The sequence below is a fragment of the Ptychodera flava genome, unplaced genomic scaffold, assembly GCF_041260155.1.
Source record: "Ptychodera flava strain L36383 unplaced genomic scaffold, AS_Pfla_20210202 Scaffold_55__1_contigs__length_887147_pilon, whole genome shotgun sequence".
Taxonomy (NCBI): domain Eukaryota; kingdom Metazoa; phylum Hemichordata; class Enteropneusta; family Ptychoderidae; genus Ptychodera; species Ptychodera flava.
Genome location: NW_027248377.1, coordinates 546,553 through 564,770, shown reverse-complemented (window position 1 = coordinate 564,770; position 18,218 = coordinate 546,553). Strand labels below are relative to the sequence as shown.

The following is an 18,218-nucleotide window of genomic DNA, read 5'->3' as shown; positions in this document are numbered from 1 at the left end:
GACCGATTATAACGACTGCGTACGTAGGCTGACCTTGACCCATAAAACATTGCCGGCTTCACGCATGCGCTACGTCCGCTATTGCTAAGGGGACACCCACAACACTAGCGATGTGTGCATGGCTGAAGCCGTGTAGAAATACAAGAAGATTGAACTATATAATCTAACTTCATATCCATTACGACCAGTATACAGTCTAGCCCTGCGTACGATGCTGTGTGTTCCGCTACAGCTAACCGCCCCGCGGGGCGGTTAGCTGTAGCGGAACACACAGCATCGTACGCAGGGCTATATACAGTCGTGGAGAAGAAATGCCGGGAAAAATGTCAAAAACTACTAGCCGCTAGAAAGATGCGGGAAAAACACAACTCTGCTAAGAGCCACGACCTGCGACCGGTCGTGGAGCAAAAAGGTCAAAAACTAAGAGTCACGACAAGCACAGGTCATGGAGAAAAATCACAGAAAAACTCTACTGCAAGCCACGACCTGCGACCGGTCGTGGGGAATAAGGACAAAAATAATCACGCAACGACCTGCGACCGGTCGTGGAAAAGAACGGCAAAATTAATCAACTTTGCAAAAATCCACGACCTGCGACCGGTCGTGGAAAAGAACGGCAATATTATAATAATCGACTTTGCATAAAGCCACGACCTGCGACCGGTCGTGGGGAACAAAAACAAAAATAATCAAGCCACGACCTGCGACCGGTCGTGGAGCAAAAATTAAAGGGAAAAACCAACGCTACTGAAGGCCACAACATGTCGACTGGTCGTGGAAGGTTCCTGAATGAAAAAATTAGTTAAAATTCGTCCAACTTCTGGTGTCGGAAAGAACACCCGGTTGTACAATCATGGAGGTAGTAGCACGATGCTGAAGTTGGACTCAGTTTCGGATTCGGTTTCGGATTCGGTTTCGGATTCGGTTTCGGATTCGAAAAACTGAGAATAGTTTTATATTTCCAGCTTAAGTTATTATTTTTTCGAAGGATATGTTAACTACTGATGCACAAGGAGATATTTTAACTAGATCACCTTACTGCACATGTAGCATATATTTCATGACATAAATGTTGCGCACATAATCTTAATTTATACAGTTTAAAAAACAAAATAATTTTGGCAGAAGAGCAAGAAACTATAGTGCATGAATACACCAGACAAAACTGCTGAAAAATTAGTCAAAGTTACAACTTATGAGCAATTATGGGCATTATGCAGTTTAGACTATTCAATGCAATCTTTCTTATACAACATATTAACTGATAGTTTAGTCCTGCAGTTTAGTATGGTACATTCAAAATGAAATCTATGTAGAACAACATCAACCAAAACATCAAAGTAATACAACACTTCAGCATTACACCAAGTGACACACATGATGACATATAAAGAAATAAAAGTATAAATGTTTTTGTAAACGTTTTCCTTGCTCGACACTTCCTTTCGACTTCGAATTAAAGTGCTTTGGAGTTTTCTGTAATTTCTATTTTTTAACTATTTTAATTGTGAACATGCACAGAATTTATGCTTTAAAATATATACTACATTTGCCAGCAGGTAATCCAGTAAAAACTTGTTCTCGACAACAAGTATTTATCTTTGCATACGAAAGTACTGCGGACTATTTTATTTTCACTGGAATTTATTTTAACTGAAAACAGATTTTTGTGTCTTATTTTCCTTTCTTCTAGTCTGATTGGATTTTAGTATAGCTGAAAAGAGTCTAGCGAAAGTAACGAAAATAAATTCCAAGTGAAAATAAAGGATTCCACAGTAGAATAAATCGGCTGAAAATACAAAATTTCTTTCAGTCACTCGAATCCGAAACCGAATCCGAAACTGAATTCGAAACCGAATCCGAAACCGAGACTAACTTCAGCATCGTGGTAGTAGCATGGTACAATGGTAGAAAAGATAGGTCGTACCGTTGTGGTAATTACCTCATCACGCATGCGTGTTTAAATCTGTCATGACGGCGCCTAATACAGAACATTCGCGACCGAAATTGAGTCGTACGACCGGTCGTGTGGTGTGCTCATATAAAACGTTGTCTCATTTTGGGCCACATATGCTACTAGTACATCGTATTCACCAAATCGGTTTCTTTATTCACAGACTTGGATCCCACTATAAACTTCCGTGTTGTTAACTTTGTACTTTGGACTCCAAACACATCCGCCATGTTAATTTACATAGAAAGCGGACCAAAAACTATGGCGGAGAGCTGGCTACTTGTTGTTGCGTCTTTTATATTCCAAAAAAAATCCTAGTTTACATATAAATTTAGCAGATTTTTAGCAAATTGACGATTGAGTACCCGGATATATTACCAGTACATGATACCACTGCCAAGCGCCTCCAGTAAATCCATGATTAAATCCATAAAAAAACTAAGAAGTTTATTTAATTTAATTTTATAGTTGTTCTGGCAAATGAAAACTTACTCACCGCTGCAGAAGAAACTTAAAATATCCACGCTGGGTTGTATGGCAATGTCCTTTGGTAGTGTATTTGTCTGTGCTGTGCAGCTGTGCATATATACTATACTACCTCCGTGTCAATGCATGTACTTCTGATTCCTCGAAATTCTTGTCGTGACTTGCTGCGAAAACGAGCCCTGCCACTCCTTGACGTGTTCTGCTGGGAGTGGACCAACCTACCCGAGTGGTAGAGGCTACGGATTCGCAGCAAGTCGTGACCTGACCTGACCCGATGACAACAAAAAGGCTGAAAGTTTTTGGAACGCGATTCGTGAAGTTAAGATATTCGGACTGCAATTACCGTTTCCCGACGCAATGATGGAAATGTAGTTTTGCTATAAGCGGAAAAAACGGTACCCACAAGAGTGAGAGATGGTTGACTGTTGTTTATAGAGTCCCAGCGGCAAGGGTCATTCTAGGTCACGCCGCTGCTACTGTTATGTAGGTCATTCCCCCCACACTCATCATGACCTGAGTTCAATTAGTCTAGAACATTCTCAAGGTCACTGCCCTTGATGACCTCACAACCTTGATCAATTAGTCATGTTTGGAATGTTCTGGAAAGTTGATTAGTTGTGTAAGGGAGATAATTTTAGAACAGTAATTAGCATGTCAATAAAAGTTCTAGATTGTTCTTATATGCCTTTATAAAAGGGACGTGCTCAGCTTCCAGTCAGACTTTTGGGATCGTGTCTCTTGTGTGTTACTAAACTCCAGCAGTAGTCATTCTCAAGACTTTTCAAGACCTTCACTGTCAACGCTGGATTTATACTGTGGACTTTGTGCAGCTTCAAGCCTGCAAGCCAAAGGACTGTTCATTCATCCGACTGACTGTTACAACTCTGAGACTGGAGCTTTGCCGTCCCAGCTGAGATAAGTAGTCTGTACACTTTTAAAGCTTGTACTCTGTCCCTGACTTAGCAATTAGTTTTGTTTTCGTAATAAATTTTGTTTAAACGTAAACTGCTGAGTTCACCCTTTTGTTCGTTTTCTCTGCACGTAACAAATTGGGGGCTCGTCCGGGAGACGAATATTTGAGCCGTTTGACAACATTTTGCCTACCTTTTCAAAACTACTGTACACTGTGAACTCAGCGAAATTCAATCATGGCGGAATTCAAGCCAGACGAATTTATGGATGACCTTGATCAGGACACATTTAATTCCCTCAGAAAAGACAACCTCATAGCACTGGCCAATTTCCTTAAAGTAGATGTCAAAAGATCTATGCGCAAGCGAGAAATACAGTTCAAGATTGCAAAACATTTAGTTAATTCTGGCCATTTTGAGGAGTCTGCCTTAAAAGATTATGAGCCTGAGTCTTCCTTCGAACTCAAAAAATTAGAATTGGAAATACAGGCAGATTTCGAGCTAAAAAAATTGGCATTAGAAAAAGAAAAAGAATTACAAATGAAAGAAAAAGAATTACAAATGGAAAAGGAGAGACAGGCATTAGAAAAAGAAAAAATACAAATGCAGTTAGAAATGGAAGAAAGACAGAAAGAGAGGGAATTGGAAATGAAAGAAAAAGAATTGCAAATGGAAGAAAGACAAAGGGAGAAAGAAAGAGAGGAAAAAGAAAAGGAAAGAGAATTAGCAGAACACCGACTGCAGTTAGAAATAAAACGTTTAGAGCTTGGACAGTCAGGAAAATTCTTCCCTTCAGACAAGTTTGACATCACTAAGCATTTCAGGTTAGTTCCCCCTTTCCAAGAAAAGGATGTTGATAAATATTTCCTTCATTTTGAGAAAATTGCTCAGAGTCTGAACTGGCCTAAGGAGTCCTGGTCTATGCTTTTGCAGAGTGCTTTGGTGGGTAAAGCCAGAGAAATTTACATTCAGTTGTCAGTAGAGCAGGCTTCAAATTATGATTCTGTGAAGGAATTAATTCTCAAGGGCTATGAGTTGGTGCCTGAAGCTTATCGTCAGAAAATTTAGGGATTGTGAGAGGGTGAAGGATCAAACTTATGTTGAATTTGCTCGAACAAAAGAACAACTGTTTGATCGTTGGTGTTCTTCGGAAAAGGTCAGTCAGAATTATGACAAATTACGACAACTTGTTTTGATTGAGGAATTTAAAAGGTGCATTCGGAGTGACATCAAGAGTTTATCAATGAACAAAAGGCAGATACATTAGAGATTGCTAAGATGGAGTTTAATGTTACAGGAGTTTAATCTTGACATTAGACATATCAAAGGCAGAGACAATTTAATTGCAGACTGTCTCTCTCGTATTAGAGTTTATTGTTGTTCACTTTCAAGAAATTTACTTTAGAGTAAAAAAATTTGAGTACTTAAATCTTTTTCAAGATTACATTTGTAAAAGAAAGATTTTTCTTTGAAAAATTTTCTTTTTTTGAAGAGGGGGTGTGTGTTATGTAGGTCATTCCCCCCACACTCATCATGACCTGAGTTCAATTAGTCTAGAACATTCTCAAGGTCACTGCCCTTGATGACCTCACAACCTTGAATTCAATTAGTCATGTTTGGAATGTTCTGGAAAGTTGATTAGTTGTGTAAGGGAGATAATTTAGAACAGTAATTAGCATGTCAATAAAAGTTCTAGATTGTTCTTATATGCCTTTATAAAAGGGACGTGCTCAGCTTCCAGTCAGACTTTTGGGATCGTGTCTCTTGTGTGTTACTAAACTCCAGCAGTAGTCATTCTCAAGACTTTTCAAGACCTTCACTGTCAACGCTGGATTTATACTGTGGACTTTGTGCAGCTTCAAGCCTGCAAGCCAAAGGACTGTTCATTCATCCGACTGACTGTTACAACTCTGAGACTGGAGCTTTGCCGTCCCAGCTGAGATAAGTAGTCTGTACACTTTTAAAGCTTGTACTCTGTCCCTGACTTAGCAATTAGTTTTGTTTTCGTAATAAATTTTGTTTAAACGTAAACTGCTGAGTTCACCCTTTTGTTCGTTTTCTCTGCACGTAACACTACATAAAGGTCAACCGGAAGTTATTATCTTTGTTCATACGATACGAAGAGAGAGACAAATGCTTTGACACAGTCCCTCTTTCCCTATATAGAGGAACTGTGGCTTTGACAAGGAAAGTTACGATATGCCAACACGCAAAACAGGTTTTGAATTCAGACCACAAAATGTGAGACATCCCGAAAAAGTCGTGCTCAGACCAGAATTTTATTCATTTTCAAGCGTTAGGCTCCTGGTAATATATACGGCGGGGCCCAGAAATTTGGTGGTTGTTGTTGTTTGTATTGTTATGTTTATATTGGTCTGTTGTTGTTGTTGTTGTTGCTGCTGTTGTCGACCAATAAAATTCATCGAACATTACTATGGGTTGTTGTTTGGCGTATTAAATGTAGAAATGTTTTAAGTTAGAAACATTTAACAGGTCCGACACGATCATCGTGTCTATAGACAAAAAAATGCTTTACCGACACGATGATTGTGTCGACAATGTGGTTTTTTCTAACCTATCGACACGATGGTTATGTCGGTAAGCGTGTCTTTTTACTCATTGACACGATGATCATGTCGATAAGGAGAATTTTTCAGTTATGTGCTCGATCATCGTGCCGGTAAGTAAAAAATCCCATAAAAACACAATGATCGTGTAGATACGATAAAAAAACTGATTATAGACATGATCATCGTGTCAGTAAAACATTTTTTTGTCTATAGACACGATGATCATGTCGATTATAAGATTTTCCCACTTATTTGCACGATAAGTGGAAAATGCTTCTTATAGACATGAACATCATGTTGATAAGAACAACACATACCGACACAATCATCATGTAGATAAGAAAAACAAATGAATAATCGACATGATGATCATGTATATAAGAAGCATTTTCCGCTTATTTGCACGATGATCGTGCAAATAAGCGGGAAAATCTTATAATCGACACAATCATGAGGCTTTGTTTTTTATGTTTCAAACTTGACGGCCATCTTTTCTCTTGGAAATGTCGCAAACGAGTGATGGAGAGTTCCAGCATACATTGGCTGTGCGTAGTATGGCGCTTTGCTTGCCGCGGATAAGGTATTAAGTTTTACTCAAATTACTGGCGGTGGATCGGCAGAGATTGTCAAATGCAATAAACTTAGCAAGAAAGAGAAAAAAATGGGAAAGAAGAGTAAGACTAGAGAGAGAAGAGAACAAAGTGACTGCACAAGAATTTTAAAAAATCACCAGAGGGCGACCGGGATGCAAACGTGCTCATTATGGGCGAAGATTATCTCATTCACTGTGACCTCTCTGCGTACTCATTGTACCACAACGGCAACCGATGGCGATGGAGGAGACAATAAGCGATATAAATAAAAGAAGTATTGTTGTCTCTTTTCAGCTGAGATTTTGTTGTTTATAATGCTCTGTAATTCAAGTTTTTGGTAGTATGAGTCTCAAAAACATGAAACATTGAGATCGCAAACAAGATTTCATTGGTTATTATTGGATATTGGATTTTAGCAAGCGATGTCAGCAATTCAATTGTAAATTGAACGTGGACCTAAGGCTAAATTATGGAGAACACTTTTTGTCACATGAGGAAACTTTATTTCAACATGAAAGCAGAACATTTGAGACCATTTGATAAAGCAAATGGTGACACAAGTGTACAATTTGCATTTAATTGCAAGTTATCATAATCGTGTCGATAAGATGCTTTTCTTGCTTACCGACATGATCACCTTGTCGATAGCCAGAACGCATTTAACAACTTACAAGGACACTTGACCCAATGCAAATTCTCTCCTGGACCAACATACACTCTTTTTGCCTATAATTAGACTAATTAGGCAGAGTTTTTTTGTTTTTGTTTGATCTTTGAACTTGTAACATTTTGAAATGCCCAGTATTGTCAATGTATCTGTAGAATTTAAGATGTTTATGAAATGCAAAAAAATCACCAATCCTCAATTAAACATGAAAAGCTTTCATAGTGACCTCTTAACCCAAATATAAAGGTAGGGCTTGCGACCTTACATGACTGTGGTGCAGTAAAGTATATGCTAAAACTCCTTCATGAAATGTGTTTTCAAAAAGAGATTTTGAAAACATTCATTAAATCTACCATATTACTTTTAAAAGTAACCTGTTGAAATTAATGTACACTGAGGAATTTCTAATTTTGAATTACAATCCTAAAAATTTATCTGAAAATTTAGATTGTTTTTTGAATATGCATTAAAGAACAATTAAAAGACAATGATGAACCATCAACTACCAAGTACAATGAACACTAGAAACTTACAGCGACAGCTGCAACATCAGCAAGTTGCATCGAGCAGTCATGTCTGAATTTTAGTAGCAGTGTCCAAATTGCAGCCATATATTTGTCAACAAACCTGAAGCCAATACGCATATAGCTATATTTTACAATAATGGGATAATCTCAGCAAAAATATAGTGCCTTACCTGTACTACCAAGTTACAAGGGCAATGTCAATTGTTTTAAGTGTCCCTGATGTCTTTTGTAATTTTTTTATGTGCACAAGTTTCAAAGCATACTTTCTATCACTTGCCAGAAACAATTTACCTAAAATTTCAGGTGCATCAATGAGAATGAAAATTGCCTCATCACTTTTTCCTCTGTAATTGTATTGTAAATATCAGTTCATGTTGCTTATTTCATAATAGGGAATTCTTAGGGAAAAGAGCCCAGGACCCAGAAACAGATTTTTGTCATACTGTTTATTTAGATTTGAAACTTCATCTTCATAAGTACACTTTGCAAAACAGACTTTCAATTAGCAAAAACCCAGATCTCCAGTATGTGTCTGATAAATATGTACATGTTACACACTCAAAGGTGCATTTAAAACTGAACTAAATAATGTAGTTCTGATCATTACATTCTGTCAGAAATATCTATGGATGTCCAGTGAAATATGTTGATGTGGAGTATGAGAGATGATTATTGCATTGACAAGGAGCTTTAAATTGTATCCTCTTGAGATTCTGAAATAATAATATAAGTTGGCATCACGATTTTATAATTTTATAACATACTGTCTGTATATGTCAAAGCTGACATCAATTTGTTCAGTTTCAATTATAGCCTATGGAAATATTCTTCTTTCCTCTCAATTGATGGTAATGCCGTAGCTGCTTCCATACTTCGAGATTTAAGTAACATTTCAGTGAACAGGTTCTAATTGGCCAATACAAATTATTTTAAATCTTCAAATACTAGTATACACAACTAGATAACTGTAGCAAGTGATTGGTGCCAAGGACATCATTCCTTGCAAGTTTCTTTGTACACTGACTATTTCTTCCAGTTTGCACAAGTTCACCTTTTAAAGGCCAATATTTAATACTTAAGCTTTTCCAATAATATTTGCAGCTTGAACCATTGTTTTAATCTTTCATTTACTATAATTGATCAGAAACAACATCCTTGATCAAAATACTCATAAATTTTAATTACGCAACATCAATGTAATGATACATAGTTTTCGAGCCATTACACACTCTTTCAAAGTTTTCTTTCTGAACGAGGAGAGGTGGCAGTTCTAAATTTGGGCGGGGTCCATGTTGTGAAAGACTCTACAACAAGGCTGCTGGTATACCCTCTCACTCCCCCTTTATTAAATATTATTTTGCCTGGTAGAGTCTCTTTGCCCATTGAAGTGTGTCCTTACCAGCTGCTTTGGTGTGAATGAAGTGCAATGTACTACATTACAGTAAAATGCATGACATCATGTGACATTGATTTGTGCAATTAACATTTCATGAATGTACTTCATTCCTTCATATGACATGAATGATTAATGGTTGACATTGATTCCCTAGACTATGTAAAAGAAATGTTTTCTTGAATTCAACATGAGATTTACAATATGAGATTTTCGAAGTGGTACATAGTGTTATTTCTGCAAGGACAGTTTGATTATTTTTGACACAGTGTGCCTGCAATCTATAATGTTTTTAAGAAGTTGTTGAATTCCAAGATAGATGTCTTTGCAACATCTTTACAGAAGACTTCATCAGGTTGCTTGAACAATGCTTCCAAAGAAATATATCCAGGTTTAGTAGGATCATACTGAGCACGCTCTAACTTGACGAGATACTGTGAAAAAAAGGACAAGAAAAAAATTCTGAGAATAGAAATATATTTTCATATTCTTAGAAAAATCTACTATGGAAGAACGGTTATCTCGTTTCTAGCAAGTTGCTTTATGGATTTGTATGAATGAGTGAATATCAACAGATGATTTACGGTGCTGTTTAGCGCCCTCAACACATGTTATGAAGAATCTTCTGTTTACAGAATATAATAGTCTTTCCAAGTTTCGGATTCAGATGAGTATTTCTATGCAAAAGTTGAAAAGAAGTACCATTCATACTATACCGTCACTACAACTACACTTTGGTAAAAGATTTTTTGCTGGATATTATTATCTAATCATCAATTTGAAAAAACATGACATGAAAGTTACCTGATGCCTTTCTTTGATCCTTGGAAGACTTGATCTGAAGACTTGAGGAAACTGAACAAACTGTGTATGTGTTATACCAACTGTGTTATGAAGATAATCAAAAGTACTCAGCAGCTTGTATCTTCCTGGTACAGAAAATAGAATTGTAAAACAAACTTGTGAGATGTACACATGCATACTGAATCTAACCTGCCACTTGTGAGTTCTCGTTGTGAAAAATAAACAAAATGTTGTATACACAATGCCAAGCTTTTTCAATGCCTCCAGAGACAGCAAAGTCGAAGTTGGCAGATTGAGTGTACACACTTGACTAATATACCATACACCCTATTCTCTAGTCAGCCAATACTGACGATATGCATTGTGTATGTGTTATATGGTAAGTTAGATTTCAGAAGTAGCTTGTCAAGACTGCAAGTATACCCTGTTTCAATGGCCTTTGCCTGAAACTTTTGTGATTTCTTTTCAATTTTTTTGGTTTTCCATGTTAACTACAGTTTCTTGTTCTACTCCCCAAATCATGTTGAGATACATAGTGTTGAGCTTACAAACTCAGCCTGTACATGTGAAGACTGTACTGATATTGTTGACGAGTGAATTTGGTTTGGACTAGAAGTTTACTATGAACAATAACAGAGCATTGTATGATTGTACACATATAGATGACGTGTTGATAAGCTAAATAATTGCTGTTTCAACATGCTTCAGGGAGTACAACAAGATCTTGAAATTGACATAAAGAACAAAACTGGTGAAAGAGATATAAGTTACAGCGAAAAGCCCTTTAGTTGATGAAGTGTGTAAGAAATCTGTGAGTTGCTTTCCAAGAAGTATGTAAATTCTGCCATAAATAATCTTGATAGACCATTCGCAAAGCCTGCACTCAGTACCCAGTGTATCCGCACCTCTTTTTCTAACATTGTTAAGTCATCATACCCTGTCGAACATTTTCAAATTATAGTAGGAAGATTTTTCAGAACATATGAATGTATGTCATGTTATATCAAGAGTATGATGATGTCATTACCTGTCTGTAGAACTCTGGGTTGGCTCAGAACTAAGGCTTTACATTCCTTGGCAGAGAATCGCATCTGTTCTTTGAGAGAAAATATACTTCTCTTGACAGTATCCAGGCTCCCAGTCACAAGCTGTGGAATTCAAACACACGACATGCTCATACTGACATTTAGTCTGGCAGAGACCCTGCGATTCGCGTTCTTCCCTGTTGGAACACGCGCGCGCCCTTCAGAGACGCGACGCGAATCCCAGGGTCTGGACGTTCTTGCAAGCGACCGGTCGGATTTCTGCCTGATCCGGGTACTTTATAGAACTCCACACATCCGTTAATCAAAACAAAATGACAGGTAGCATAGCCAAATAAAATTAAAAATGAAAAATAAAAACATACCGCGTATATAGGTCTACCAGCTACTAGTATATATTCTCTCCGCCCAGTTAGATAGGTTTTTCTTTGACGTCACTACCCTTATGAATATTCATATACTTGCAAGAACTGACAGTCGCTGTGTCTGGCAGCGCGTGCTCACAGCTGCACAGCGTAGCCTTCGAATGCAGGCCCATCGTGGGCGCGCACAAAACAAGGCACAGCGACTGTGGAGAGTCTAACTGACATTGTACATTAAGCTTTACAGTACAATTATCAGTGTGAGTGAACAATTTCATACAGGCAAATGCAATGTCATTACTGATGTTCTCAATGTTTTCTCAACTTTCTGCTGGAAGTAGACAGGTTTCTCTTCAAATTTGGATCTGGCATTTATCAAACAGCCTAACACGATGACTAGATTAGTACGTCATTAACACAGCAAGCTACATATACCTATGTATCTTAGAAATGCATAGTAGCAAAAGGTGACTTTGATAGAATATCTCTTACGGTGTAAACACTATTCACAGTAAAAATGTTGAAAATTTAAAGATCAGTAAATTCAGATTATCAAAAGTTACACGAGAGAACTGCTATGAGAGACAAAAGCATATTTGCATAAAGAGCCACAGATGACAAACAAAAGTATGACTTCTGTTTGAGTGTTGTGCAAAAATTTATCATGGAAACCATGTTTAGATGGAATGCTCAATCATAGTATTAAGGTTTTGTTTTTTTATACATTTTTTTATAAAAAAAACTGTCAGCCCTGATAATTCAAGTTGCCTGCTGCATTGTTCATCACGCTGCTCAATGAGTTGCTTTGTGTAACTCGGCAACAATGATCTCATTTTGTAGTCACTTGAATTCTCAGATATAAGTACAGAGACACTTATCCTCCACTGGAATGTTGTTGCATTTCTTCATCTTTCTGGATTTTAATGTATGGCAATGTCTACCCTTCTTCATTACTGTTTTTATTTTAAAGAAGAGCATTTGGTTTGTTTTAAAAGGCCGGGACTTCATCCCAGGTTTGTTCTACACTATTAGAGGAATATGGAGGTGTCACAGCCTTTTGCTTTCCATAGTACAATAAATTACCCACAATGCTGTTTGATTTGTACCAACGATGTTAGTTTCTTATAACTTTTTCAGTTCTGCATAAAAGAAATAATGTGAAGTCTCAAGATAATTGATTTATCATATTTATTAAAAGTACGTTGAAATATTGAAGTATAAATTTCAAAGAAATCGTTAAATAAGCATTAAAGTCACATTCTGCAGGTACATGTACTACAAATGCCACAGTTTTGGGAAGCACGTTATTACCAACTGAAGGGGTCATTCTCTGAAAAAAGCTAGCATGTAAATTTCTTTTGTTTTGCTATTTGGAAAAAATCAATATCCTTTTGTTTCATAAAACAGTGCAACTAGTCTCCCTACTTTCAGCAACTTTATTCTGTATGGCTGAGGACACAATCAGTGGAAAATTCTCAAAAATGCTATCTCCTCTCTCAATCAAGCACAATTTTCTTAATCCTTTAAAATGGGAATTGAGAAGAAAGGTGTCCTTAAAAGTACGTTTTCAGAATTTTTACAACTATCAGTAGTCCAGGAATTTGTTACACATGGGAGACATGGTAAACTTCACAGGGGAATCTACATTGGTACAAATCATGATGTGTTATGGGAAATCTCTAGTACTGTGTTTTCCATCGAAATTGTAATCTAGTAAGTAAATTTCCTGGCAAGACCATCTGACACCTGACACAGGCCTTTAAGAATGTTTGCTTCCATGTATACTTTTGGATCATAAGAAAAAGGGAACACAGCTGTATGCATGGGCAGAAAGTTGTGTGTGTAAATCCTTGGCGACTATGGCTTACTAAATTTTGCCAAACCTGTCCTTGAAACACCCAAATGTGGTCACATTCAGCCTTGATCATTAGATTTATCAGGATATCTGCATGAGGCCTTACCTTTGGAGTCCTTATGATAAGTTGCCTAGTCTCCTCACCAGTCAGACTGAGTTCCCGTTGAAAAAATCCAAGTTATTATCTAATCTTTTGATCTGTTGTTGAAAACAGGTGCACAAAACAGAAAATGTTGTCTGTTATTCAAATCACTTTTAAGTCTCCTTAATGAAATCTTATGTTCTAGGTTCATGGTCAAGAAGTTCCTTGAAAACTGATGCTGATCTTTTAGCTTTTGAGACCTGTGATGTGCTCATTGCCAATGAAATGTTTTGGAAAGACCAGTATTTGTGCAAATCAAAATGCTGACTATGAAATAGTATGATGACAGATTGCAGTGGAATTCTGTGGTAATTATTTCTACAGAACATGTTACGACATCAAGCGTAATCACACCATTTGGGATACAGTCTGCAATGGAATGGATTTTGGTTAAAACACCACAGAGGGCGCTATTTTCATTGCACCTATAAAAATTTCAAAGGACTTGTAAGCTGTATATGAAAGAGTTATCAGAACTCAAACTGACATTCATGAATGTTCCAGAGTAGGAACATTTACCTCAAATATTACTATAGTTGTTTCTTGAAATTCATTATGGTCTTAAGCAATCCGACAAGGAATTTGTTGACCTTTCACAAATTTAGCAGTTGTACCTATCTAAAATTGACTTTGAAAGTTTTAGATATATAAAATGTTATTGTACACATATAGACATGTGTATGCTTTTGTTTGTGATATTATCACTATTTATTGATAGGTATCAATATATATTGTTTTTTGTGTCAAAAGGGACAAGGAATCAGATTCTGTCTTATGGCAGTTCCTTCAAATTTATAATGACAAAATCAGAAAATTCAGTGAATCATATCAACGGGTTGCATACATAATTTTTTCATATTATTCTCATCAACATAAGAGGTTGTCGCATACTCACACTAAAGTTCAAGAAGAACGGTGCTCTGTTGATAATTTGTGCAATACCATCATCTTTGAACTTCTTAGCTTTCAAGTAATGCACTCGTGCTTCTAAACTCTGGACTTCTTCTGTCAGTATGAAAGGGTTCTTGGTGAGGAATTTTCCAAGATTATCATCCTCAACACCAACACTGTGCAGAAATGAAATTTTCTCCTTTATGTCCTTGTCAAAGTCCAACCTGATCAGTACGTTTTGAATGTCCCTTTCTTGTCAATTTGAGAAAGATCAAACACCTAATTGACAAGATTTGACAATGTTTCTGATTTATCCACATATGCTGCGAGGACTGGTGAAGGCGGCAGTTCAGGAGTGATATAAGGTTCAATACTTTCAAGAAGCTGCTCATCCAGATCAGCAAATTCACCTTTGTGAAGACCTTTCTTCTTTTCCAAGGATTCAAAAATTGTCTGACGTTTTATGATGCTGTCTACCATCCCTGTCCTTTCATCAATAACTCCATTCTGCTTTCTGAGTTCATTGCTTGTATGGTCACAATCACTTGATGAGCTAACTGACAAGTCCGCATTCATCTGGCCACCAGCCAATGGGGAAGATTTACCTTCCATTGAGAGATACCGCACTGAATGCACCTGGTTTTTCAGCCATTGATATCTGCCAGTACAGAGTGTGTAAAGTACTCCATGGCTTGTATTATGTGTCCTTGTACTGTGTGTTGCAATATTCTTCATGATTGTCATGGTAACACATGTCCTATTCAGTACCACTGTTGAGATAGATCGGCCAAAACACATCACACATCTGGCCGCCATTTCTGTAAGACTTCATAAATCCAATGAAACTAAAACCTATTTGTAGAGAACAAAATGCATGGTTACTGAGAGTCACATCAGTGTGTGCTGTGGTTGCAATGCTGGGTGAAGGTTTTAAACTTGTGGAAGACTTTTTGCATGCTGGGAAGTCTTCAATATCATCCTTCACTTAGAAAACAGAAAGTCTGACCATGTGGCTCAGTGCTTCACAGGTCTCTGTGACCGTGTGTGTGAGCTTTTGGTAACTGATATGGGAACAGGATTGGATTATACTGATTTTTGGTGTCAAAACATTTGGAAATACATAGCCTTGCATATACGACAAAGGCCACTCCATTCATAAACTTAGATTCTGGGAGGAGTGCAGCCCAGTATCACACAGTTGAATTGTTGCTCACATACAGACTTGTGTGTTCTTGGCGGTAATATGGCACATGGCATTTCAGAGTCCAGCTGCTCTCAAATCTTGAAGGAGTATGGAAATGATAGTAGTGATATTGCCTGACAGATACAGTATATTGTACATCAAAGACACTCATTCACTGGATAGTCTGTGTGACCAACAACCACTTGTGTACTAGGTGCACTACACCTCAAAAGTTAAAACACTCATTAGTTTTCCCACCCCTTAAGAAACCTAACAAGCATTTATTCAACAAGTCGCCAGAATTTCTCATGTGAAATAAGGGAAATTACCGATATTGCTGATTGCTGGGTTTAATTAAATATGAAAACAATGTTATATATTTAACCCAAAGGACACATTTTAATTCGTTGATAAGGTATACAGGACAAAATTTTTTAAAAACTTTCTCCTTTCATATTATGTTTTAATTTGACGTCAAACAACACATTGCGTATGAATCTCACCAAAATCAGGTCAAAACAGTTGCTGACTTGCTCTACACATGTGCTGTACTGTTCCATCCTGTTTTCATGAAGAACAGTCGGAAAGACAGCAAAAGGCCGCACATGATGCCATGCAACAAAGCTGTTTACGAAAACAGGTACTGGATAAAAGTAATTTTCTATCATTAGTGGGCAAGGAAATTTTATTCTGCTGCTTCTCAGTGTGCATAGTGGAACAAGAAACCCAGAGTAGGATTCAGCTGTTGGGTCAATAGAGAGGGTGAAATGTGGTTGGGGCAATTGAGAACTGCTGCATAAGGAGAGGGTCAGCGGCAAGTTGTCTGTGTGGGAAGAGGGGAGAGAGGAAAACTAGTGTGTGGGTGGAGAGAATTTTCAAATCATCGTGGAAGGAAAGTTGTGAACAGCTTTCAAGTTCCATCATAATCTAAATTTTGTTATTTTCTTCGAAACCCCCCAGGAAAGAGATAATGTAGTACATTTATAATAAAATTGCCATTTGTTAAAAATGGCAATTCCATTCAACCTAAACCAAATCAGACTGTGTTATGTTCAGTTATCTTTCTATCATATTAAATTTTGCAACTGGCAGTATAATAATGTACTAACCTGGCTAAAAGGTCAGTAAAACCACTCAGCTGCATCACTGACAGCCGGTGAAGCAGAAGACTGTCTATGACCACATGTGTACAGGAAATGCATCAAAAAACAAATCTCTGTTACAACAGCAATTTTGATGCAAAAAAAAAAAACACTCAGAAAACTACTGGTGCAGCAGAAAGCTTATTGCATTTAAACAAAAACAAGTCCCCTTTATCTTCAATCAAAAAGGCGCATTTATCCTTTATTTTGCCATGTAGCTGCAAAATTGTAGTGCTACGGTGAGGCGGTCAGTGATTTTTGGTTTTTGCGACTTCGCTCACCAGTAGCTACAAGGCCGATGGCGTTCTGAAAACATTGAGCGTGGGGCGTCGGTGTTTGTGGGAGCCGCCATTACCGGAAGTTGGTAACGACGGCTCCCAGAAATGTTTCAGAACGCGATCGTCGTGTTTGAACAAATTTCAAACCCCATAAATGACAAAGTTAGTGCAGTATATTGTTTAGTCTTCAGTAGTGATAAATCGGTACGACCAAATGCAGTATATATGTTGGATTCAACATCAACACGCCTGGTCGAGTGGGGTGCGCTTATATGATACTCCCCAGGGCCATCGGCCTTGTAGCGCTACTGGTGAGCGAAGTCACAAAAACCAAAAATCACCGACCGCCTCACCGTAAAGCTACAATTTTGCAGCTATTTTGCCATGTGGGACACAGTAACAATGATTTTGCGAATATTAGTTACTCAATTTGATTGATTTGTCTGAGAGAAGCGATTTGGAGTTGACATCATTCACCCTGCAGACCCAAAGCCCTACCACTCCCTTTGCTGTGTGTTGTTGGCGACAACATACAGTAAGGGGTGTAGTGCAACAGGTCTGCAACCTATCCCTAAACTCATGGAGGTAGGTACCTCCATGCCTAAGCTGACTGAACGAACTGCACTTTTAGTTTTATCCGATAATAGAACATTGGCATCACTCCTCAGTTTTGGGGGGAAAGTGCACCTGGACACCTCCCCACACAAAAAAATCTTCAAGGGGAGTTTCCGGCTACGAAATTGCAGCAAGGTTGGTGCTAGCTGCAGTATACTATAGCTCGACTCGAGGTTTCGCCGTCCGACCAAAATACCCAGGCAAACCTCGAGCTACTCTACTGAACTGCAGCTAGGTTGGTGCATGATCATGATGCACCGTGGGTGCATGTAATCATGCGCCGATGACCGTAGCTTGTTATTAGGAATAAAGTCAGTAACTATTTAAATTCTTGCAAAAAAATGAATATATAAGTACATGCCGGTTCCCTTAGCGTGATCATTCGCGTAAAAACAAAAAAAGAGTAGTTCGAAAACCCGTAGACTGTTTCACGAACCCGTAGACTTTTTCACATGACTCACCTGCAAGTCGCCATATTTTGAACCCCCTAACTGCTACGTAATAGTAGTCCAGTATCTGTTGTCAGAACTGAGTTCAATCATTTGTGGATGAAGTATTGACGCAAATGAATATTTTTTCTTAGAAGTTTGTTTTCCAATAGAAAATATCCCTCTAAATATTACCACTATTCTTGGCTCACAATAGCAGTTAAATATCGACATAATCTTACGTTTAGCGCAAAGTTAAGGGGCCTTTTATTCATTTTTTTATTCTGCCGAACAAGCAAGAGCAATGGCAAGGAAGGGACATCGTCGCTCAGGTTCAGAATTAAGTGACCATTTTCCACTCATCAACGAGCAGC

At 37.8% G+C, this 18,218-nt stretch overlaps 2 protein-coding genes across 3 annotated transcripts in view; one reads left to right on the top strand and one right to left on the bottom strand.

Moving 5' to 3' along the window:
- LOC139128469 (phosphatidylserine synthase 1-like) overlaps positions 1-18,218 on the top strand; it is a 324,577-nt gene that overhangs the window by 286,719 nt on the left and 19,640 nt on the right. The gene's annotated exons all lie outside the window — the stretch shown is intronic.
- Positions 8,138-17,900, bottom strand: LOC139128471 (transcription termination factor 3, mitochondrial-like). Its single transcript, XM_070694246.1, has 4 exons — positions 17,878-17,900; positions 10,933-11,053; positions 9,906-10,030; positions 8,138-9,535 (listed from the first exon to the last, which is right to left on the bottom strand). The coding sequence occupies exons 2-4, from the start codon at positions 10,994-10,996 to the stop codon at positions 9,383-9,385; spliced, it is 342 nt and encodes a 113-aa protein (XP_070550347.1). The 5' UTR covers positions 10,997-11,053; positions 17,878-17,900; the 3' UTR covers positions 8,138-9,382.